This window comes from Mya arenaria, chromosome 13 (assembly GCF_026914265.1).
Source record: "Mya arenaria isolate MELC-2E11 chromosome 13, ASM2691426v1".
NCBI lineage: Eukaryota > Metazoa > Mollusca > Bivalvia > Myida > Myidae > Mya > Mya arenaria.
This window is the reverse complement of record NC_069134.1, coordinates 36264294-36289898: the sequence shown is the minus strand read 5'-3', so window position 1 is coordinate 36289898 and position 25605 is coordinate 36264294. Positions and strand designations below refer to the sequence as shown.

General features: G+C 35.5%; 2 protein-coding genes across 2 annotated transcripts; both read right to left on the bottom strand.

Annotated features, from left to right (window-relative positions):
- Positions 1-754: 754 nt before the first annotated feature.
- Positions 755-14142, bottom strand: LOC128213710 (zinc finger protein OZF-like). The gene is made up of 4 exons (XM_052919733.1): positions 14073-14142; positions 11051-11454; positions 10358-10420; positions 755-5578 (listed from the first exon to the last, which is right to left on the bottom strand). The coding sequence occupies exons 2-4, from the start codon at positions 11429-11431 to the stop codon at positions 4568-4570; spliced, it is 1455 nt and encodes a 484-aa protein (XP_052775693.1). The 5' UTR covers positions 11432-11454; positions 14073-14142; the 3' UTR covers positions 755-4567.
- Positions 14143-15901: 1759 nt separating this feature from the next.
- LOC128215225 (uncharacterized) lies at positions 15902-17546 on the bottom strand. The gene is made up of 2 exons (XM_052921932.1): positions 17348-17546; positions 15902-16736 (listed from the first exon to the last, which is right to left on the bottom strand). Exons 1-2 carry the CDS (start codon positions 17544-17546, stop codon positions 16180-16182), a joined length of 756 nt encoding a protein of 251 aa, XP_052777892.1. The 3' UTR covers positions 15902-16179.
- Positions 17547-25605: the final 8059 nt, after the last annotated feature.

Below are 25605 nucleotides of genomic sequence, written 5' to 3'. Positions count from 1 at the left end.
CTTAAAATTATTATACCGAAAATATGAAAAAAATATTGATTTTTTTATAAGTATGCACTTTATATATATATATATACTAACTTTTTATTTTTAATGATTGATTATGTTGAAATCACTGAAAACTGCATTTGCCAATTTTAGGACAATCTGGTGTCAAGTCCCTTTAAGGTTGCAAGTCACTGTCAAGATGACCTCTACCGTCAAATCCTGGACCCGTCCCTGATCTTTATAAATATTTATTTATGAGCTTTTATAACTTCAGGAACAAACCACTACAGTTTTTTTTAACTTTAACTGCTTCATTGGAAAATACTTAGTTCAAACGGTTGCTGTGACCTTGACATGTAGGGGACATGGGTCCTGAGCGCGACACATCCTGATTCTATGGTGGTCACTTCTGCCAAATCATTTTAAAATCCGAAAGATATTGCCCAGACCAAAATGGGCGGACAGGCTGGCGCCCTCCACCAATGTGTGAATAGCCCAAGGTAGTTACATTATGACAAATTTATGACCTCACTGGACGTAAAATGCGAATATATGGCATTTTTTATTTTATTTATTTTCAAAATCGGTAGATTTAAACAATAGCGGTAGATTTTGTCGGGACAGCGGTAGAAGGGTCTGAAAAGTAGTAGATTTTGTCTACCGCCGGCAGAGTTCACATGTCTGCTGGCGCACTATTCGGTTCACAAAGTGAAACCGGGTATAACAGCTATACATTCTTTCTACAAATTGACATCAGACCAGAAAGTACTATTTATAAATTTAATAATATCTGTATAATATAATATATTTTGTCACACTAATAAAAACATGTGAATTGTGAATTTCATTAACAGCTTGTGTACCCGAATACATTTAATAAAATACACGCTTAAGGGAAAACGTATTGAATATAAAAACAATTTTATGTATAAAATGTAAATAATGTTTAACATTATGAACTTACATATAACGCTGAACCCACACCCTAAAGCTTAAACAGGTATCAAAGCACTAATTTCCCAAAAAAAAAAAAAAATTAAAAAATATTAACTGCCTTCACATATCTTGTTTATTCGCCCAGTGTCTGTTTTAAAACAGCAGATTCACGAATTTCAAACTGATAAAAAATGGCTGCTGATTTACAAATTTTAAACAATGAAATTAAAAATTACTAACATTCCATTAGACAAAACATAATTTCGAACACCAAAAAAAACCAATATCAGAGCGCTACCAGACTTATTTGAAACAAGCATTTTCCTCACGTTTTACATAAACAAGAGAATGATGACTAACCCTATAAAATGTGAATAAGTACTCTGAGTATAGTTGCATTCTCTCAGATTGATTGTTTTGATAACTTTTATTATTTTTTTGTCTTGGAATGGGCCAAGTTTTGCATAAATGTCTAGAAACCAGTGATAGAGGACTGCTGATAAAAGCGCAGAACGCAGTTTTAATATTTACATTTAAAACTTGATGTTTTATGGCTAAAAGCATGACTAACCCTTTAAGAAAATTATTAAATTATAAATTTTGGCAGCTAACCAAACAATTGAAATCTGTTATATTGTGAGTTATCTTATATAACTGCATTGAAGGCACTGATACGCAAATGAGTTAATTGTGAGACAAAGAAATAGAAAAATGGTAAAACTGTCAAATTTGTGAGAATGCAGCTTTAATACCCACAGACTAAAAGCAAGTATGGCAAATTCAAGGAATCTTGTCATGAAACAGAAAACAAATACATTTCTAAAGATAGCAAAATCACAAATCAATAATACCATCTAAGAAGGGTTTTTTTTTAAATGATAATGGACCACTATTACATAGTCTTTTGATTATGAACATTTTAAAACACACATACGCGGAAACTTTTGATATTTCTATAAAATGAAAATGAATCACACCATTTTATCACACAGCAAACTCATAATAAACAGAAACATTTGATAAAACAACAGATGCATGATTAACTGTATTCTACACTATATCTGCTTGTAACATAAATACAGTACATGTATATTAGAAGATTTAAAAATATAGTGATATTTAATTGTTGTGAATTCAAAATCATAAACAGTTATAAACCAGGAGTACAATGTATCAATATAAGAAGTGGTAACTGATAATAGGTCTTAGTCTTAATATGACTACATATACCCTACATAGAAGCTAAGATCACCATAAGCAAATGCTTATGCTCCTCTGTTAATGATTTCAATAAGTTTAAAGTTGTTTTACAACGCTTGGGCCTAAAAAAAAATGTTTGGTTAGGGTTACATCCTTCTCAAAAATAGGTAGGGTAGGTAGGCTTTTTTTATTTTTTATTTTTTTTTTATTAGGCTTTATATCAGAATATCATTTTCATCATTGGAGAATGGTGTTAAAGCTATCTTCTGTATAAGCATTTAAGGTTTAAACTACATATTGAAAAGCAATTAAAAAAAAAACGAATTTTTTTTTTTTTTTTTTTTAGTTTTTCATTTTTTTTTCAAACTGACTATAAAAATGGTAGGGTCGGCGCCTATTCCGTAGGTAGGGTCGGGTAACCTGAACCAAATGTTGTTTTTTTTAGGCCTTGTGAAAAAGTTATACTAACTCGTGCAAAGGCGTTCTCGTTGGCATGATGTTGCAGGAGAGTTTGGTCTTTTAATTGCATGTGGAAAACCAGAGAAAACATATTTGTAAAACTTGTTTTCAGTTGAAAAGGGGCATAACTCATCAATTATAATTGCAATAGTGGTGGGTCTTGTAACATACATGTACATGTAACAACTGGCAACATGAATATGTACCAAGTTTCACCGAATGCCTAAAAAGTGTTTAGTAATGCAAGCCAATGTTAAAGACTTTTTAAATCGACTATAACAACACCAAGGTTATCTCAATACCTTGACTTTAATCTTCTTCTAAAATCATTTGAGGTGGTAAAAATCAGGAGAATATCCCCAAAATTAGTGTTGAGAATCGGTTTCAGTTTGATGATCTATAATCAGTTTCACTCAAGTAACAAATTATCAATAGTACAATTGGTTTTTACAATACTTAAATTGTACTTTCATTCTTGTACAATAAATCATTATCCTTTAAAGTATGCTTATGTTATGTGTTTGTTTGAAGTTATTTAGTGTTGTTGTTGCTTTTGGGCATATTGTTTACAATAACAACTGAACACTCCCAAATGTTTATCAATTAATGAACTCAAAGAAGAAAATTGGCTGAAATTGCCTTAACTTAAATACAGAAAAGAAAGAAGAAAAACAACTCACCGATTGCATTGATATGTGATTATGACAGAATACAATTGATTGCCGCCAATTTCAAGTCTAACCAATCAGTTTTTTATCATAATCGATCATCGGAACAACACTACCCGAAACACATAGTTTTATACTCTCACAGCAAACCACCAACCTTAACAATATCTTAATCCAGAACATTATATAGATAAAATGTATCAAACATAAACAAATATGAAACAGTATGTTCTTGCTACAAAAATATATGTAACTATACATGTATTCACATTTAAGTCATTATAAATATGAACAAGAAATAGGAATGTACACATGTTATATGCTGGAACGTTAAGTAAGATTAAATACCCCTAGTATCTTAATAATGTTTGTGTCAGGCTTTATTAAAGAAAACCTGGAATGTGTTAGAAACATGTAATAATCTGTATCCGATTGTTTAAAACTGCGCTCTCTCAGAGATAGTCCATTTTGACAACTTTTTTTATATATTTTATCTAAGACTGAGCCAATTTCTTGCATAAATATCTTGAAACCAGTGATACAAGACTGCTCAAAAAAGGATCAGATCACAGTTTTTCATATTAACTTTAAAAAAATGAAGTTTTATGGCTGAAAGTTTTACTAACGCTTTAAGAAAAATATTGGCATAAAACATCAATTTTCAAACATAAATATGAAAAACTGTGATCTGATCATTTGCCAGCAGTCTTAAATCACAGGTTCTCAGACATTTACGCAAAAATTGGCTCATTACAAAACTTTTTTTTTAAAAATGTTGTCAAAACGGTCCAGCTGTGACAGTGCAGCTTTGACAGGTGAATAAGTTTTCCATAGGTTATCTTTTGCCCAGTTTGCACACAGAAATGATTTCATTAGTTAATAGTTATAATAGGATAACAATTGACCAATCAGTATACAGTTCAGCTAACTTTAACCAATCAAAGAGTTAACCAGTAAAAAAATACCATATAAATATTTCATCTGATTTATAAATAACCAGTTAAATCTATTATGGAATGTATAAGCATGCCTTAACCTTTTAAAAAATCTAAAAATGATTATGTAAATAATGATTAAAAATTGCATGCAATTTTTAATTTAATAAACAACTCTCAAACATAAACTTAATTAAAATCACAGTTCTACTCTAAAAATGACACTTCGTCAGATAACAATGAGCTTTGTACACAACATCAAAACTCTATAAAATCAAATCTGACTTACAAATTAACATTAAAACACTATTAAATATAATATAACAAAATAACCCAAACCTTACATAAAAGTAACAAATACGTAAAACAAAAACTACTCGATTACAGACTATTAACATTATCTTTTGATTTTTTAGCGTGCATCGCACTTGTACAGTGACGCAGATAAACGCTGCGTTCCCTATAACTTTTATCACAAACGGTACAATGAAATTTCTTGGTAATTTCCCCTGTGTGGTGCTCTTTATGCATTCTTAGCGATTTTAAATTCATAAAAGATCTATCACAGATATCGCACTGGTGGGGCTTGACTCCGGAATGTTTCTTAATATGTGTCGGAAGATACCAACTGAACAAAAATTTCTTCCCACATATGGGGCATGGGTGGTCTTTTGACCCAGTGTGGCTCAGATTATGCCTGTTTAGCAAATGAATCGTCTTAAAAGCCTTGCTACAATTGGTGCATTTGTAAGGACGCTCGTTCATATGAGATTTCATGTGACTTCTTAAAGAGGGCTCACTGGTATATCCCTTGTTACAAAGATGACAAAAGTGGGTCAAATCGCCTAAGTGATTTTTCATGTGCGTGGTTAACGATTCTGCGGTAACAAAACTTTTTGAGCAAATGCCGCAGGCAAACTTTGGGTCCGGCTTTTCATGAACATTCATATGCCGCGACAGAGCACTACGTATTATAAAACTTTTGTGACATACAGGACATTCATGAGGGCGATCACCGGCATGTATTTTCATATGTATGGTGACGGACTCAATACAAGAATATGCCTTATCACAAACTTTACAAAAGAAATTTCTCTCTCCCGTATGCGTTTGAATATGACGATTCAAATTTCCTGAGCTTTTAAATCCCTTACCACATTGCTCACAACTAAATGGCCTTACATTCAAATGTGACTTCATGTGTCTGCTGAGGTTACCACTTTCTGTGAAGTCAAGTCCACAAGTACTGCATTGAAATTTTCTCTCTCTTTTCTCGTTATGAGTGGCCACATGCCTCCTCAGATTGCTGGGTTGGGCGAATGCCTTCTTACAGACTGGACACTGGTATGGTTTGACTCCAGAATGGGTGTTCAAATGGTTCCTCATCGCTGACTGCAAATGACAAATTAAAATAATTAGTTTAAAATTTATTTATTTTCAACAATTGTGAAGAAAGTTATATCAAATTATACTAAGTCAATCTCGTTGGCACAATGTTGCGCAAGAGGTCTTGTGTTATGGGGTAAACCAGAGAACCCCGAGAAAACCCCACTTGTCCAGCATTAGTGACCACCATCCACACTCACATGAGCCCAGGCCTGGAATCAAACCTGAAAAGTTTTGGTAAGACCAAGTGCGCTTACCACTGCGCTTACAGGACAACCAATTCTAAATTATTGAAGTTGTTTAAATCATAGGTGGCAATATCAGTCAGAGATGTTAAAAAACATATTTTGGATAATTGTAAATACAGTCAAAACTTGTTCGCTTGATATCCTCGTTGACTCGAACTGGATTAAAAGGACCGATTTTGTTTTACTGTATGTTCATATAAAATTCAATCAGATGGCTCGATTTCTCGAGGGTCCAATTTCCTCCACGCTCGATGTCATTTTCCCGGTCCATAATAAGAATTTCACACTTTGTTTTGTTTGCTTGGCTCAATGTTGTTTTCACAATACCAGGTAAGAAGTTCACACCTGAATTTGTTTAATTTAAATGTTTAATTAAATTGGCACGAGTTAAAGAATGTCAACATTATTTCATTACATATGTATACATCTCAATGTATTTTGAGGAGGCTGTTCAGCTGAGAAAATGTAGGTAAATAACAAACAAGGTCAACATGACCTTAGTTAACGTATCAAAGAAAAATACACATTTAGAAAGCATTTACGCTTGGCTCGATATTTCCGATGCTTGAAGTATTTTGGCCGGTCCCTAGAATATCGAGCAAATGAGTTTCGACTGTGTATACATATGATTATTTAAAAGGCTTGTCCAAAAGGATGTGGATGCCTGTATTTTAGAGATAAATAACGTTGATATAGTATTGTTTTATAGCTCTATTTCTGAATTTATTCAGCATCAGTGGGATTTGATAACAACATCTATAAACAAGAGCACCGCGAAACGGAGCATAATACGCCCGAAGAAGATTCGGCTTGAGGTCTTTAATAAACATTTAGGTTATGCTAGTATACTGCTTACTAGGTGTGAAGTGTTTACAACAAAGGCTTAAACTTCCAATATTGAAACGGAATTGCTAACGCCCCCCAGTGAAATTAGCCTTTCAGGTACGGACCTGGAAAGCATGCTTGACAAATCCTTTTAATGTAGAGATGATTTGTATAAAGTTATTTGAAAATTGCTTTAGTAGTAACCCAGTTATGGCCTGGACATGGAATTGCTAACGTCCCCCCCCCATGGTGATTCGAGTGTTTGAGGTATGGACCTGGAAATTGCGCGCGACACATCCTTTTAATGTAATGATGCTTTGTATAAAGTTATTTGAAAATGACTTTATTAGTGACCAAGTTGTGGCCCGGACACGGATTTGCTAACGCACCCCCATGGTGATTCTAGTCTTTGAGGTATGGACCTGGAAATTGCGCGCGACACATCCTTTTAATGTAGTGATGATTTGTATAAAGTTATTTGAAAATCGCTTTATTAGTTACCAAGTTATGGCCTGGACACGGAATTGCTAACGCCCCCCAGTGAAATTAGCCTTTGAGGTACGGACCTGGAAAACATGCTTGACAAATCCTTTTAATGTAGAGATGATTTGTATAAAGTTATTTGAAAATTGCTTTAGTAGTAACCCAGTTATGGCCTGGACATGGAATTGCTAACGTCCCCCCCATGGTGATTCTAGTGTTTAAGGTATGGACCTGGAAATTGCGCGCGACACATCATTTTAATGTAATGATGCTTTGTATAAAGTTATTTGAAAATGACTTTATTAGTGACCAAGTTGTGGCCCGGACATGGATTTGCTAACGCACCCCCATGGTGATTCTAGTCTTTGAAGTATGGACCTGGAAATTGCGCGCAACACATCCTTTTAATGTAGTGATGATTTGTATAAAGTTATTTGAAAATCGCTTTATTAGTTACCTAGTTATGGCCCGGATACGGAATTGCTAACGGACGGACAGACGGACAGACAGACGGACAGACGATGGAGGCCATAACATAATACGACCCTTCGGGCGTATAAAAATGAATTAATATCGCATATTGACATATATTTATACTTGAAAGTTTGCGGCTTAGTTGCAAACATTGTTTTTGGTGTTGCAGTTATAATGATACAAGTTTTTTTAATTGATTGATTTGTACCGCATACTGCTGTCAACATCAGCCTTAAACAGACTTTTTTTTACTCTTTAAAGCGTTTCATTCGTTGTTCTTGCAAGTTTTACCTAAAGCTTCAATTTTATTTACCAACTGATTTGAAATAAATGCAAAATGTACATGCATGGATCTTTTGTGGGATAATGAGCTAGTGTTTGCGAGAAATTAAAAAGCGCAGGGGGGCCCAAAAAGGGGCAAGGTACTTTCTTAAAAGTGAAAATATGCGCACAATATTTGCTTTGTATTGTTCGCCATGTACCTTATCAAAGTCCCTTTTATGGCATGTCCATGCAGACATTGTAGTAATATCCCTACAGAATACTCTTAAAGGCCTAGTTTAAGTCTTCTTTAAGTGCCCCCCCCCCCAAAAAAAAACAACAAACAAACTGTGTTTAGAAGTTTAATCATAACAAGAGCTGTCGTAAGACAGCGGGCTCAACTTTGCCGCTTTGACTTAGAAGTGAATACAATAACAATGTAATATTACCAAGTTTGGTCTATTTATGTCAAACCTAACTAAAATTATTCAATACATAAGGTGACTTTGATGCTGCCCTCCCACCACCCAAAAAATGACACAAGTCATTCAAATAACTTGATTTCCCATTATGAAAATGTGGTAAAGAATATACAAATATTCAAAAGAAATTAAATAAAAAAAATAATTCAAGGGCCATACAGTACAGCCCTCCTTGTTTTCCCTTGGTAAAAAACTGGTTAAGAATGAAAAAATGTGCCTGTCAAAAGAAATTAAAAATATATATATATATATATTCAAGGGACATAATTTGTATTTAGGGTTAAAATGGAGTTATGTTTCTTGTTGTAAGATGGTCGTTAATAATTTTGAATTTTATTAAGTGCATTGAATGAAAGGTATAGAAGTTTTTTTATTAAAATCCAAACTTGCCCTTAACTTTTACTTGCCTAAAACTTTAACCTAAGTCAATCAGGGACCATAACTTGTATTAAGGATATGGAGTTATGTAACCTCATTGGATGATGGTCCTGAACAATTGTGTGAAGTATTAAGTCATTTAAATGAAGGGTATAGAAGTTATTAATAAATATCCCAACCTGCCCTAACACTTTAACCCAAGTTCCATAGTCAATCAAGGGCCATAATTTGTATAAAAGATAATATGGAGTTAACTAACCTCATTATGTGATGGCTCTGAACAACTGTGTGAGGTATTAAGTCAATTGAATGAATGGTATTGGAGTTTTAAGTGAAAATCCCAACTTGCCCTAAAACTTTAACCTGCCCTAAAACTTTAACCTAAGTCAATCAGGGGCCATAACTTGTATTAAGGAAAATATGGAGTTATGTAACCTCATTGTGTGATGGTCCTGAACAAAATGTGTGAAGTATTAAGTCAATTGAACAAAGGGTATAGAAGTTATTAATAAATATCCCAAACTGCCCTAAAACTTTAACCTAAGTTCCATAGTCATTCAAGGGCCATAATTTGTATAAAAGATAATATGGAGTTATCTAACCTCATAATGTGATGGCTCTGAACAACTATGTGAAGTATTAAGTCAATTGAATGAATGGTATTGGAGTTTTAAGTGAAAATCCCAACTTGCCCTAAAACTTTAACCTGCCCTAAAACTTTAACCTAAGTCAATCAGGGGCCATAACTTGTATTTAGGATAATATGGAGTTATGTAACCTCATTGTGTGATGGTCCTGAACAACTGTGTGAAGTATAAAGTCAATTGAACAAAGGGTATAGAAGTTATTTATAAATATCCCAATCTCCCTTTAAACTTTAACCTAAGTTTCATAGTCAATCAGGGGCCATAATCTGTGTAAAGAATAATATGGAGTTATCTAACCTCATCATGTGATGGCCCTGAACAACTGTGTGAAGTATTAACTCAATTGAATGAAAGGTATTGGACTTATAAGTGAAAATCCCAACTTGCCCTAAAACCGGACGCCGACGCTGGGGCGAGTAGTATAGCCCACCTATTCTTGGAATAGTCGCGCTAAAAATGGACCCTAAATGGCCCTGAGCCAATTAATGTATACAAAGGAAATTGGCCCTTCTGTGACACCAGTGCAATTAGCCGGAGATGCACAGCAGGGGATTATCATGACAAATATTCCTTAAACTAGGCCTTTAATTAATCTCCCTTGTTCATTTTCACTTTAAACACTTTTTCAACCATCTTGGGTTGTTGTCACCAGTGCTCTCACTCGGCTGAATTTTTTGGGAGAAGTGACTTATACTTCCTGTCAAACTAGGGAGAAGTGGGGATACTTTAAGTGAGCCCACCTCTTTAGTAGTTAGTTCCCCGTGATACCGACACTTTAAAAAATATGCCAAATCTCTGAAAGTACCACACCTTTTTTATCTCAGACTCTGATAAGTAAAGTTCATTGATAAGCCATACATGTAGTTGTTGCACTTAATTTGAAATTTACTTGGTGGCTTTGAGCTGTCAGAGCAGAAGCCTTGAAATGCTTAGTTCATCGGCAAACAGTGGTAACTTCCAAATAATATTAAACGAAAATGTTCCTACCTTTGTGGAGAAAGACTTGACACATATCTTACAAGTATGTGGTGCCCAGCCTCTATGGATTGTCTGTAATACAACAAATAACATGTACATCATAAAATAAAGATCTTGAAAATGAAATATTAAAAAATAAATTCTATGATAAAATCTTAGATATCATTAAAGTTATTATGCACCAGTCAATTGTAACCACGCAAGGTCCGGGGGTATACCGGGAATAGTCAGGGAAGTGGGCCATGTTTTTACCTTCCAGGTAGCCCCGCAATGCCGGGTGAATGCGGTGGTTTTGTCTTTGCGCCAAATATAGCGGGGAACGACCCTAACCTAGGGTCCCTGGGGTGCGGTGGTATTTGGCGGCAGTTCGACCCCGCACGGCGGAGATTTTACCTGGGCTTGGCTGGACCGAAAATCAAAGTCCCGGCTTTTCCCCGGACCTTGGGGAGCCATGGTTACAATTGACTGGGGTATTTCTTTATGAACTAAATAGCAAACATAAAACTTTGCCAATTGCAATAATATTAATGTAAGATGTTAGATGCTTTTAAACCTATGGGAAATATTTCCTATGACAAGAGTCAACTTAAGTCAAGTTTATACAACATATGCAATGAAACAAAACATGACCTAAACTAAAAACTGGTATGAATTAAGTCAATAATTCATAACACAAGCACATATTTCTATGTGCAAACTAACCTTTTCATGAGCAAGCCGATTACTTGGGTTGTTAAAAACTTTGCTGCAAACTTGGCAAATTCTTCGTTGTTCAAGCGTTAGGGAAGTGCGGGGCTTGCGCTTTTTTCCTGGCTTTTTTTCCTCATTAGCGGCACCAAGTTCATCTTTTGAAATAAGGTTTGCATTAAAATCACTGACTTCTGACAAGAGAGCTTCAGTAACCTCTTCTTTAATTTGCAAAGACTTCTGAACTATTGGTATAGTTTCATCATCTTCCTCAGCAAATGCATTTTCATTGTAGGCTGGACAGGATGATGACAGAGTTGTGTAAGATGTCTTGCAACTTGAAGTATTGTCTGTAAGTTCTAGTTCTGAGTCTGGTGGCTCAATCTTTACATCCATGGCTAATGATGCCACAATGTTTTCTGAAGCAGAATACAAGATTTCATTCAATATTACAAAAGCAAGTTTGAATTCTAATCAGAGTTGAACTAAAACATTTTATACATTTTAGCACGGAGTGACATACAGTAAAACTGCGGTCGTTCGAGAACCGGCAGTCCCTCGTGGTCGAAGCTTGGTCCCGAACATTTTTCCTACTATTTTCATAAAAATATACTAAGGCTGCATGAAAACCTTTAAATATGTCGAGGAGTCGAACAATATAGTCGGACCCAAGTATACAAATTATCTACAAAACCTTATGGCTCCCTCGAGGTCATAATTTCACACTTTTTCCCGAACGCATGTTCCAAAATAAACAAAAAATTGCTAGCTGTTAAATTTTTTGCAAGTTGTAAAGATTGCAATGACATTTGAAAGGCAATTTGATAAGGTGTTACGCATGACTGATGGTAGGTGATAAGGGCAAACACTACCATATCGATCCAACATAGGAATCTCTGAAAATAATTCCTTCTTGTCACTCTGCTTTGCAATATGTAAATCTTGTAAAAATAAAAATTTCTATTTATTCTATTATTGATATTTCTTTTACATGTAGTATACATTAAGTATACGACAGCCTTTGAACATATGAGGGATTTCCACAACGCAACACATAATCGGTGTCTCAGTAAACAGTCAGTTTGACGACTTCAAACTTAAAATACACAGATATTTCAATACAGCCTGGAAAATTTAAATTCGGGTCGTTCGAAACATCGCTCCCCTCGAGGTTTTGGCTCAGTCCCCAGCATCCTAGAGCGATCGCAGTTTTTCTGTACATGTATTAACCATAGGTAACAAACCCCCTTCTTTCTATAGATACTAGTATAGATGATTTTGAACTTTCATAAGGAGAGATTTAATCCGGGATCATTTCTGCAATAATATATATACTAGTTTACTGGCAGAATTTCATGACATTTATCAAGTGTGCACATAGGATCATTAATAATATCTGATCTGATGGTTTCGCTGTTATCAGCTGTGACAATATTTAGAATTTATATAATGGACTTCTTTGATCAATTATCTTACCTATTCAAACATTTTATAATTCTTAAAGAATATCAATTTAATTTTTAAAGCTTAAAAAAACAAACAGATTAATTGCTAATTACACAGTCATACAAGCTAGTAGATTACATGTGCTTGTTTACTATTAGCAGAGCTTGACAAAAAATAACGAAGATCACTGGTGGAAATTTCTTGATAAACGGGGAGGATTGTGGATCTTTTTTTTAATTTATTGTTTCAACAATAGTATGCAGTTTCCAACCAATGGTCTACATGTATGTCTGTGATTTTAACTATTTGCAAATGGCTTAAATTATTAATCTTAAATCATGAGGCTGTAACATAAAAATCAATGGTCCTGTATTGTATTGAGGGTAGTCCACCTAAATGGCCGTCAACCAGTCTTTTGACAATTTTTAGACTATGGCAGACTGGTGACGTCCACCATCCCAGCAAAAAGTAGCAAACGGGCCTTGCGCAGAGGATCCTCGCGGCCACAATTTTTAAATTATCTTTGTTATAAATTCAAATTTCTACGAAAATATCATTGCCTACTATCAAACATACATTTATTTATGTCGTTATGCCAAAAAAACATGTTCAGATACCATAATGCACTTACATGCATCGATTGTATCCATTAATCTGTAAATCTAGGACAAATCTGACAGGTTGTGTACATGTATGAAACGGGGTAGAGGATTTCGAATATTTTGGTCGTTAATAGGCTCGGTTAAATAACACTATTAAAATGCAACCATTTCAATGCGCTGAACGCTAACGTGTTTGATGGGTCATGTTGGGAGAAGTTGATGATGATGATGTTCGTGATGATGATGATGATGATGATGATAATGATGATTAGGTATCACCATTTTTTAACACTGTTGCGTTGCTCTGCACAATACATAGAAAAGGGAGGATAACTGTGACTGCGCACAGGGTTAACCATCATTGACGGATGGGTACAAATTTATTCGATAAATATCAACATGTGTAAAAAATGGTGGACTGCTACGCTCATTTCGTGACCCAGAGTATATTTATGTGAAAATAACGACTCTAACGACAAATCCAACCCAGTTAAGATCACTGTTAGGTACATTTGTAACAATTATATCATTATTAATCAACATCGATGCATAATATTACTATATATTGTTTCGTCCAGTGTTAAATGGTAGAGAGTTGTAGCGTTACAGGGATACACATGAAATGTCAAAATAATAAAAAAGTATCCCTGATCGCTCATTATTGTAGCTAGTATTGAGGGTAAAACCTTTAAATAGAAGTAGAGAGAAAGTTGTGCAAATTGTGCGGATTGATGCATTGAAAAAAAAAACCTTGGAAAACTTACTAAATGCTTAACCGAAAATAACAATACAACTTTTACCCCAACACTATCATTTATTTTAATAAGCATTCTTTAACTTTCAATACGTTGAATAACTTCCGTGTTTACGTTTTCCTGCACATTGATTTATTGTTTTAGATAATTCACAAGTAAGGACACATTAACCTGCAATATAGAAATCAGCCATAGTGAAAACAAGGCCTAAAATTTACAAGAAAACAAACTTACCAATAGTGTCAACACAACTTCATGACCGTGGCAAAAGTTCCTGTGCCAACTTGACACTAGTGGCATATTTGGTAACAAGGGACGTAACTGCTAATGAATTAGTAGGATCAAGGTATTGCTATTCCCCGTACATGTATTAACATTCAATAGTATTGTTCATTAAAGGGACTCGCTCATGTTTTGGCACCATTTATGTCCGGTTATGCATCTGAAACACATGAATTGTAAATAGTTTACCCTTTGAAACCTTAAATTGCATAAAAATACGCTAAAAGTGTAAAATAATATTCTGTTTTTGTTTTTTTTTAACCACCCCAGTTCACTCGAGGAAAAAATCGAAAACTGACAACAAATCCCCAAAACCACAAGGACTCATTAGAAATATTACGGATAACTTAACATTTAAGCCTTTTGTTGAATCGCTTTACTAACGCTATTCAAAATCGTGGACTTCATAGACAATATTTGAGCATACATTTGTTGAGGGGTCAATGCAAATGTGGCTTAAATGTTGAGCTGGGGTTTTCCCAAAATAAGTAACTAACTGGCTGTTTATAGTCTAAAATGATACATTTTCGTGTATCTTTCTTCCCGATATCGACATGAATAAGTTAATTTGGACAGTTGGTGTGTGTGTGTGTTTTTGTTTGTTTGTTTTTTTTTTGTGTGTGTGTTTTTTTGTTGTTGTTTTTTTTTTTTTTGGGGGGGGGGGGGTGCGCCTTTGCTTTCTTTACTAGTCACTCTTCATAATGGTTAAAAGTTTCCAATGTGACTTAGAATATTTTCTAAGATCATGGTAGGGATATCTTGCGATGTCCACACGGGTATCTCACGAGCCCCTCTCGATGTGTAAAATTAACCCGCGTTACATTTGCGGCTTAAACACGGGCGCGTCCTTATTGGAGTTTAGAAATTTTCAAAGGGAACCGCGTGACCACATGCTAATGTTTGACTGCTTCATACGGATGCCGCAGATTCCTGCGATACCCCATATTTCCATTCTCATTCATCTGAGGTTTGATAATACTAAATGGTACGCATAACATCATCACTCTGGTGTACTAGAATGCCAATTTCACGGAATTGAAAAAGGAGGTCGGCTGCCACTACCGATGCATATTTTCGTTTTTGCTCAGATTCATTAGTAGTTTATATTATGCGTATTTTGTTTGCATAGTTAAAACATAATTACGATGATAGTGCCATTAATGGTATTTTTTTACATTTACATTCAATCAGTGGTGTTTATACATTTGTGTCTCGTGTTCGATTATTATCGCTTGGGCTCGAGTACGATGTTGAAAAGATATATTTAAAGATTTATGTTCATCTTAGCATTGCATATTTAATTAATTTCTGTTTAGAATAATGTTTGATCTGTGTAAAATTGAGTAAGTTTATATAGTGAAGTCAAAAACCTTCTTCTTCTTCTTCTTCTTCTTCTTCTTCTTCTTCTTCTTCTTCTTCTTCTTCTTCTTCTTCTTCTTCTTCTTCTTCTTCTGAATCCTTGTGTTGGCATCCTGTGCATGGTATTGTAGCATTTGTCAATTCGGAGAAAAACTGATATTTTTTAGTGAATAAATATTCCGGCTGAAATACCAATATTATGTTTACATATGACGTCAAATCACGTGGTATGTACATCGTCTTTACATGTGGTGTATTATCTCCATCGTCTAAATTCTAAATTCTAGATTAAGGTTACTCCATAAGTTTGAGTATACGTCATACGTCATGCGGTCGCTATGCCATTCAGCCTAAACTAAAGACAGTACACTATATCACGTCAAACGATTATGTTTCAAGAAAACACAGCAACACAATACCGGATAGACAATGATTTAATGATTTAATTATAAACTAGCACACAGTGATTTTATTTTAAGCATTCAACGCAGTGCATATAACAATATACATTAGCGCATAATGCGCTACCCACACCATTATGAATTTACTCCAAGCATTTTTTACACGTCAACATGTTAGTCGATGAATCTATTGCAAACCATCGTCGGCAACCACAGTACTTTCATCCGTTACACTTCATACATAAGCATAGCGTAGTGTGTATCAAGGGTATCCGACGATAATTGCAAACATGATACTTCTATTTAGTGCATACGACGCAAGGAATTTCTCTGTTTTGAACGTAAGGAGGACAAGGAAGAGACCCACAAGCCGCCTCTACCAAGTACACAACTTTTCCATTGTCATTGCGCGCATCTCCCCTCTCAGTTTCAGCATTCTGATCAAGGCATATGTAATTCGTTGGAGAGATCTGAGATGGGGCACCGGATACAATGTAGCCCGCGTATTCCTTTGTCCAACCCGGGTAGCACTCGCTTCTTCCTGGAATCATTAAGGACAGCGATCGCGATGAAAGACAAACGGCGCACGGAGCGTCGTGATCCTGAAGATTTTGGCCAAATAATTTTGCCCCGCCGTCGCTGAATTGGTATGAGAACTCGTATTCGGTACCGTATACCATTGAGGAGGCGCCCTGGGACGAGTCGTCATATTTCGCCCATACGGGGTCAGCAGATAGGCACATAAAGTCAGCAGGTCCGTGGGCGTTGAGAGAATTTCCTGCTGCAAATCCATTATAGATAAGCATTGTACCATTCGCTGGACAAACGGTTCGCCCCCATCTTGTGTAAATTGATCCTGTAGGAAAACATAATAAAGTCAAATTGATTCTTATACTTGACATAAAACAACATCCATCAATGTTCATACATATTACACACACTTTTTAACAAGCAAAACCCCAAACAAAAATAAAATCGTACTTGCCATTATCGTACTTTAGATGCCGTATAATACGTTTGTATGGTGGCATATAACTGCCATAATATAACCTGTTAACGTTCGCGAATTGTTTCTCATTTTCGCGATAATTATCTAGCTATCTAGTTAATATTCGCGTTACCTTTTTGGTAAGATAAATATAAAAATACTAAAAACAGGCTTGAACGTGTCCAGAGCTGCCACCTATAAATTTTTAAGCTGTACAACACGAACAGGTGAACTAGTTATATGGTCTGCGAATTCCTCTTTATAAGTAACTTAATAACTGGTTAACAAACAAGATTCGCGTTTGCAAACGCTTGATGCTCTTACGTCGTTTCATGTATACCAATCGTTAAGCTCATTGCAAGTAATCATTTTATATCGCCGACCAAAGAGTTATCTTTTTTTAAACACAACCATATCAATCAAAACGTTATATTGGCAAACAAAACATAAAGTGAACAACATACCGGCGGAATTGCAACCAGTGTGTGACTTCAAATCGTGAATCTCTAGGTTAAGCCGCGTTGTCTCGGCCATTAGTTGATTCACCTGAGTTGTAAGAAGCTGAATCGCTGTGGCAGTTTCATCAGATCCGTGCAGAAGTACACGCTTTTTCTGGCTTATCCCGTAGGATGGCCATAGCAGTGCAAAGAATAATGGTAAGTATCGTATGACGACCATGATGAAGTCAATTGTTCTTTCCTTAAAAACTCTTTAAATTGTAGAAGACTTATCTAGCGGTGAATTTCCTTATCTATAATTAGGTTTGTACTAAACGGCCATAACGTAATACAGGTCAAAGTACACCAATTATGAAGTGACTTATCAGTGTTTTGTCTTTTTTCAAACACATGACATAACATATCTGACCATTGGTTACTTTTCATCTTTAGAAGTTTTGAATCCAGTCGGACCCTGCACCTGTTGCAACTGCATTGGAAACTTGGAAACGCTACGACGAAGTTACTACAATAGTTGTTTATAATGTTGATGCATGTGCAGTTTGTTGATTCGTAATGTGTGTCATTTAATGTCTGATAACCTGTACATACGCCAATAAATGAAAGATTTAGGGAACTTGAATAGTGTATGCTCGGATATATTGGCCTTTTACGGGTTAAGCGTAAATCAAGTTACGTTTGAAAGTATATTTGATATAAGTAGAAGTTAATGCGCATATATTTGAAATAGATTGTATGATTAGATAGTTAATGTCCTTCCGTCTCATCACACAATTTTTTAATCTGTCAAACAAAAAAGTCATATTACGAAGGTTAATAATTAGTAGATTACCCTTTCTAATAATAACATATACAATACGACGTTGCATTATATATTCTCACATTATTTGTTTCATGAGTTTATTTAAGCCTTTTGAGTGTTCAACAAATTTGGTCTTTATCCTAAATTGTGTCTTTATTAAACCTTATTAAACCTTATTGTCAAATAATTGAATTCAAACTTTAACTTTATAAATGTGTGGTATCTGTTGTTATTTTTCAAGAAAACTTAATACCATTCTTTAGCGGTGCCTCATACGCCTTGTCTATTTCCTTGTTTGAGCTGTAAGAATACTTTTAGATTGTGAAGACAGTTCTTTACGATGAATTTGTTTGATTTGGATTTCGCCATTGGTAGCCATTTTGACATCACTGTACCGCCACTGCTAGGACAGAAGGTTCTCATTAACATAAACAGTGTGTGTATACCACGTGATAAATTGCGTCATAAATGCTACGTCGGAAGGCAATATTTTGCTTCGAATGAAGACTTAAACAAATATAATTTCGCTATTTCTTCACCATTTTAGGTGAATCATAGCGCAGTCTACGCCTCTTAGAGAGCTCCGCCTTCGGTCTTTGTCAGAGTTTGATTGAGAGTTTAGTTTTTTTCAAACACTTCGAAAAACCTTTTCACAATACGGCCGTCTGACGGAGCACTGTCAAAACATTATTATGGAATGTACGTGAAGTTAGCGGCCTAGCGGCCTAGCGGCCTAGCGGCGTGAAGTTAGCGGCCTAGCGGCCTAGCGGCCTAGCGGCGTGAAGTTAGCGGCCTGGCGGCCTAGCGGCCTAGCGGCGTGAAGTTGGCGGCCTAGCGGCCTAGCGGCCTGGCGGCCTAATTATTTTTTCTATTTCCAAGCAATTGTTAATGCGTTTTTATAAAACAATGATAAATCAAGGTTTTTTATTCATATAGTTACATAGCGGCCTTAAATTGTTATATATTCAGAATATTTTTCTTTACCTTTTATTCTAAAACAATTTTAAATTAACTGTTTTATGCACAAATTATCACTCTGAAGCGTTTTTCAAACTTTTTTCAAAAAAGTCGATCAAGCACTTCAGGGACCAAGCGGCATAGCGGCCTGAAATTAGCGGCCTAGCGGCCTAAATTGAATCCTATTTCAAAGCATGTATACATGCATTTTCTTCTAAAACAATGACATATTAACTGTTTTTATGCACAAATTAACACTTTGAAGCTATTAGCGATTATCAACATTTTTTTTAAAAGCGTCGATAAAGCAGTCAGCTATTTCAAAGCATTAAACATGCCTGATCTTCTAAAACAATGATATATTTACTGTTTTATGCACAAATTATCACTCTAAAGCGTTTTTTATTTTTTTTTTCAAAAAAAAATGATCGAGCACTTCAGCGGCCTAGCGGCCTAGCGGCCTAGCGGCGTGAAGTTAGCGGCCTAGCGGCCTAGCGGCCTAGCGGCCTAAAATGGTTTCCTATATCAAAGCATGTATACATGCATTTTCTTCTAAAACAATGACATATTAACTGTTTTTATGCACAAATTAACACTTTGAAGCTATTAGCGATTATCAACAGTTTTTTTCAAAAGCGTCGATAAAGCAGTCAGCTATTTCAAAGCATTAAACATGCCTGTTCTTCTAAAACAATGATGTATTTATTGTTTTTATGCACAAATTATCACTCTGAAGCGTTTTTAATTTTTTTTCCAAAAAAGTCGATAGAGCACTTCAGCGGCCTAGCGGCCTAGCGGCCTAGCGGCGTGAAGTTAGCGGCCTGGCGGCCTAGCGGCCTAGCGGCTTAAAATGGTTTCCTATTTCAAAGCATGTATACATGCATTTTCTTCTTAAACAATGACTTATTAACTGTTTTAAGCACACACTATCACTCTGAGGCGATTATCAACCTTTTTTTCAAAAAGTCGAACAAGCAGTCAGCTTTTCAAAGCATGTGAACATGCCTATCCTTCTCAAAAATATGTTGATAATCGCCTCAGAGTGATAGTCTGTGCATAAAAACAGTTACCATATCATTTTTTAGAAGAAAATGCATGTAGTCATGCTTTGAAATAGGATAACATTTTAGGCCGCTAGGCCGCTAGGCCGCTAACTTCACGCCGCTAGGCCGCTAGGCCGCTGAAGTGCTCGATCGATTTTTTTTGGAAAAAAATAAAAACGCTTTAGAGTGATAATTTGTGCATAAAAACAATAAATACATCATTGTTTTAGAAGAACAGGCATGTTTAATGCTTTGAAATAGCTGACTGCTTTATCGACGCTTTTGAAAAAAAACTATTGATAATCGCTAATAGCTTCAAAGTGTTAATTTGTGCATAAAAACAGTTAATATGTCATTGTTTTAGAAGAAAATGCATGTATACATGCTTTGAAATAGGAAACCATTTTAGGCCGCTAGGCCGCTAGGCCGCTAGGCCGCCAGGCCGCTAACTTCACGCCGCTAGGCCGCTAGGCCGCTGAAGTGCTCGATCAACTTTTTTGAAAAAAAAAAACCGCTTTAGAGTGATAATTTGTGCATAAAACAGTAAATATATCATTGTTTTAGAAGATCAGGCATGTTTTATTCTTTGAAATAGCTGACTGCTTTATCGACGCTTTTAAAAAAAATGTTGATAATCGCTAATAGCTTCAAAGTGTTAATTTGTGCATAAAAACTGTTAATATGTCATTGTTTTAGAAGAAAATGCATGTATACATGCTTTGAAATAGGATACCATTTTAGGCCGCTAGGCCGCTAGGCCGCCAGGCCGCTAACTTCACGCCGCTAGGCCGCTAGGCCGCTAGGCCGCTGAAGTGCTCGATCGACTTTTTTGAAAAAAAGTTGAAAAACGCTTCAGAGTGATAATTTGTGCATATAAACAGTAAATATATCATTGATTAAGAAGAACAGGCATGTTTAATGCTTTGAAATAGCTGACTGCTTTATCGACGCTTTTGAAAAAAAACTGTTGATAATCCCTAATAGCTTCAAAGTGTTAATTTGTGCATAAAACAGTTAATATGTCATTGTTTTAGAAGAAAATGCATGTATACATGCTTTGAAATAGGAAACCATTTTAGGCCGCTAGGCCGCTAGGCCGCCAGGCCGCTAACTCCACGCCGCTAGGCCGCTAGGCCGCTGAAGTTCTCGATCAACTTTTTTGAAAAAAAAAAAAACGCTTTAGAGTGATAATTTGTGCATAAAACAGTAAATATATCATTGCTTTAGAAGATCAGGCATGTTTAATGCTTTGAAATAGCTGACTGCTTTATCGACGCTTTTAAAAAAAAATGTTGATAATCGCTAATAGCTTCAACGTGTTAATTTGTGCATAAAAACAGTTAATATGTCATTGTTTTAGAAGAAATGCATGTATACATGCTTTGAAATAGGATACCATTTTAGGCCGCTAGGCCGCTAGGCCGCCAGGCCGCTAGGCCGCTAACTTCACGCCGCTAGGCCGCTAGGCCGCTGAAGTGCTCGATCGACTTTTTTGAAAAAAAGTTGAAAAACGCTTCAGAGTGATAATTTGTGCATATAAACAGTAAATATATCATTGATTAAGAAGATCAGGCATGTTTAATGCTTTGAAATAGCTGACTGCTTAATCGACTTTTTTGAAAAAAAAGATGTTGATTATCGCTAATAGCTTCAAAGTGTTAATTTGTGCATAAAAACAGTTAATATGTCATTGTTTTAGAAGAAAATGTATGTATACATGCTTTGAAATAGGATACCATTTTAGGCCGCTAGGCCGCTAGGCCGCCAGGCCGCTAACTTCACGCCGCTAGGCCGCTAGGCCGCTGAAGTGCTCGATCGACTTTTTTGGGGGAAAAAATGAAAAACGCTTCAGAGTGATAATTTGTGCATAAAAACAGTAAATACATCATTGTTTTAGAAGAACAGGCATGTTTGATGCTTTGAAATAGCTGACTGCTTTATCGACGTTTTTGGAAAAAAACTGTTGATCATCGCTTCAATGTGTTAATTTGTGCATAAAAACAGTTAAAATGTTATTGTTTTATAAGAAAATGCATGTATACATGCTTTGAAATAGGATTCAATTTAGGCCGCTAGGCCGCTAGGCCGCTAATTTCAGGCCGCTATGCCGCTAGATCGCTGAAGTGCTTGATCGACTTTTTTGAAAAAAGTTTGAAAAACGCTTCAGAGTGATAATTTGTGCATAAAACAGTTAATTTAAAATTGTTTTAGAATAAAAGGTAAAGAAAAATATTCTGAATATATAACAATTTAAGGCTGCTATGTAACTATATGAATAAAAAACCTTGATTTATCATTGTTTTAAAAAAAACGCATTAACAATTGCTTGGAAATAGAAAAAAATAATTAGGCCGCCAGGCCGCTAGGCCGCCAACTTCACGCCGCTAGGCCGCTAGGCCTCCAGGCCGCTAACTTCACGCCGCTTATTATGGAAACAGGTCTGTTGAAGTGTTTGAGGAAACTAATCACCTAATCAAACTTCGGTATTAAACGAAGGCGGGGCTCTTTAAGTGGCATATACTTTCCCTTGTTTTATTTAAAATGGTGTAGTAAAAGAAAAGTTATCTTTGATTCAAGTCTTCATTTTATGCAAAATGTTGCCTTCCGACATAGCATATATGACGTAATGTATCACGTGGTATACACACACTGATAAAGGTCTTAGCAAAATATTCTACTTCTCGTGTAGCTTCATTTTAATCATGAACCGCGAAAATATACACATTTAAAAACTGGAGCTGCAGTAGGTTTGTTTAAGGGTTGGCCAAGTCCCTTGAAGTCTTGTTCCGATTATTGCACTATTAAAGGATGTTACTTCTGTCGGGTGCTATTGTTAACTGAAAGAGTTCTTCTAACTGTCTGTGTTTGTTCTCTTCTTGAGTGCTGAAATGTACTTTCTGTACTAGGCATAGATGTATCACTTCTTACATACAAATGCTACATTTATAAACTATTACTAAAGTATACGATCATTTTTGAACTGGTAATTCCAAGTATTTATATTGTTTATTTCAAAACAAAAAATAATGTGTTTGTGCTTAATTAAGTAAGACACATATAGTTTGAAATGACTCTTTCAATGCAAAATTAAGAACAACATAGTATTCAAATAAATGTCTTGATATTGCGATATTTTCCCGTAGGATATTGATAAGGCGTAAGACCACAGTTATTTTTATTATATGTTTCATATTGACACTAACCTGGCTTTTCACTTTAAAACAATCCAAATTGAAAAAAGAACAAAACAACAAGTGGCTGCTGTAGAACAATCCAAGACACAAAATTTAATTACAAGAAAACATAAGGTTGACCAATGCAGTGTCGCACAAAAGTGAGTAGAAATACATTACACTGCAGAGGTCAGGATGGAATAAGGCTACAAACAACACATTTACACAGTTCCACAGGCAGTGATTTTTTACAATATTCACACAATATTCACACTGGAAACTCATTTCTTTGCAATACAGTGTCAAATTATAATAGCTCTATGCAAAAAGAGCACCCGTTTCTTCTCTTTCATTAAACTTTAATAAAATATTGATAGTTGAACACAAGCACTCTATTTTCTGCATTAACATCCGGATCTTGGTCAATGGGGGCATACGGCGGTTTAAAGATGTATCTATTTTAATTCAATAAGTTATGCCATACACAGGTGTCCGTCACATAGCTTGATCACTAAAATAACATTTTAATAATTTTCTTAGAGTACAACTTAAAAAAGGCATAACACACACACGCACACGCACACGCACACACACACACACACACACACACACACATATATATATATATATATATAATAGACAAGGTTCCCGTGTCCAGAATCCCCAAAACCACAGTTGCCCTAAACAATGTCAAATATTTCCTAAAATAATTGACAAAATGCTATAATTTTTACACTGCCGGAAAGGTAAAAGACTAAGCTACAAAATTAAAAATGTAGTTTTATGCCAGTTCTTGATACAATTTTAACATAAGCAGACGAAATGCGCAGTTTCAACACTGAAAACGCCAATTAAGAAACAATGAAGAGGTTCAATAACTACGATAAAAGTTGTACAATGAACGTACGTCAAACTTATAACAAAACAAAGCAACATTAACACTAAGAAGAAAAAAGTGAATATTAACAAAGTCCGAAACTGGTAGTTCTTTTTGAAAATACAATATTCTAGTTGGTCTTGTATCTGTATTTATTGGTAATTTTTTAAAATCATGAAATCAAAGGCAAAATAAGTGTCTTCGCGCAGATATTTGTTTTATTCGTACTTTCAACCTACTTCGTTCTCTTAGACTAAGGTTTATTGTTAATGATAATGTTGAACAGATGAGAAACATTCACAACATTTCCACTGTCAGCGGAAATCTCGCCTTTAATGGATACGTCGAAAGAAACTTTTGACGTCCCACGTTCAAGGATTGTTCCATTGTCCGGCTTCTGAGACATTGCCAAGCTTCCTTCATATGTAAAGAAACTCCCAAAATTACCGAAATTGCTTCTTTTTTATGAACATTTTTTACAAACTGCGCATTTCTGAGTCGTTAAGCGAGTGTATTTCATGTGTTGTTACTTGGACTTTTATGGAAAATATTGTTATCAGGATCGGGTCAACATTAGAAAAAAACACTAAAGTAAACAGTTTTTTATGTGTGCAATAACCGAATTGGAGCGGTCAGTGATACGTAATAAACATGGAAGAACGCACTGGGGGTTTTAACCGGTTTTCAAACGCCCGACGTCACTCTTGCCCCAACATTTATCAATACGGGCAAAATCATTTATAAACATATTTATTTGGTTTATTTGGTTATCTTGATACCGTATTCGCGTCTCACCAAGTGAGCATGTGGGTTTAGTTAGCGGTCACCATGCAGGACAAATGGGTTTTCTCCGGGTATCCCTGCTTCCCCCCACCACAAAAGACCACTCCAGCGAGCAACATCGTGCCAACAAGAGTGGCTTAATATAAGTTATTATAACTTTCTTCACAAACGTTGTAAAATGTATAATGTTAAAACCTATATGGTTCAAATGAGCATACCTATTATGTGACGTTTTAAGTGTTATTAAAATGAAATATTTACTTGAAGACTGTCCTGTGCCTGTGCTATTGTCTTCGTCGTATTTGAACAGTTAGAATAATGTGCATTTGAAGGTGAAGAAGGGATCCCATTGTTCGTGGAGGTTTCTCCCGCCATTTGTGAATTGGAATAGGTCGGCGTCGTTCCTGCAGTCAGCGTAGTGGTATGCTGTTCAATAATTACAATGGGCTGTGTGTCCTCTTTTGGCCAGGCATCGCGACATTCTAGTTGAAAATGTTTCACACGGTTTGTTTAAAACAAATATATTTAGTTTGCATATAACATGTTTAAGATATTAAACGGGTACTGCATTGATCGCAGTAATATTAATTTCTTAAATAAGTTATCATTCTTTCGGAAGATGAGTCGTTGAATTATGATATGGT

Coding starts and splice junctions, on each gene's coding strand:
- LOC128213710 (XM_052919733.1), bottom strand. CDS start 11,431: ATGGATGTAAAGATTGAGCCACCAGACTCAGAACTAGAACTTACAGAC. Junction 10,421..11,050: donor ATCGGCTTGCTCATGAAAAG/GTTAGTTTGCAC, acceptor GTTGTATTACAG/ACAATCCATAGAGGCTGGGC. Junction 5,579..10,357: donor TCAAGTCTTTCTCCACAAAG/GTAGGAACATTT, acceptor TGTCATTTGCAG/TCAGCGATGAGGAACCATTT.
- LOC128215225 (XM_052921932.1), bottom strand. CDS start 17,546: ATGGTCGTCATACGATACTTACCATTATTCTTTGCACTGCTATGGCCA. Junction 16,737..17,347: donor CGATTTGAAGTCACACACTG/GTTGCAATTCCG, acceptor GTTTTCCTACAG/GATCAATTTACACAAGATGG.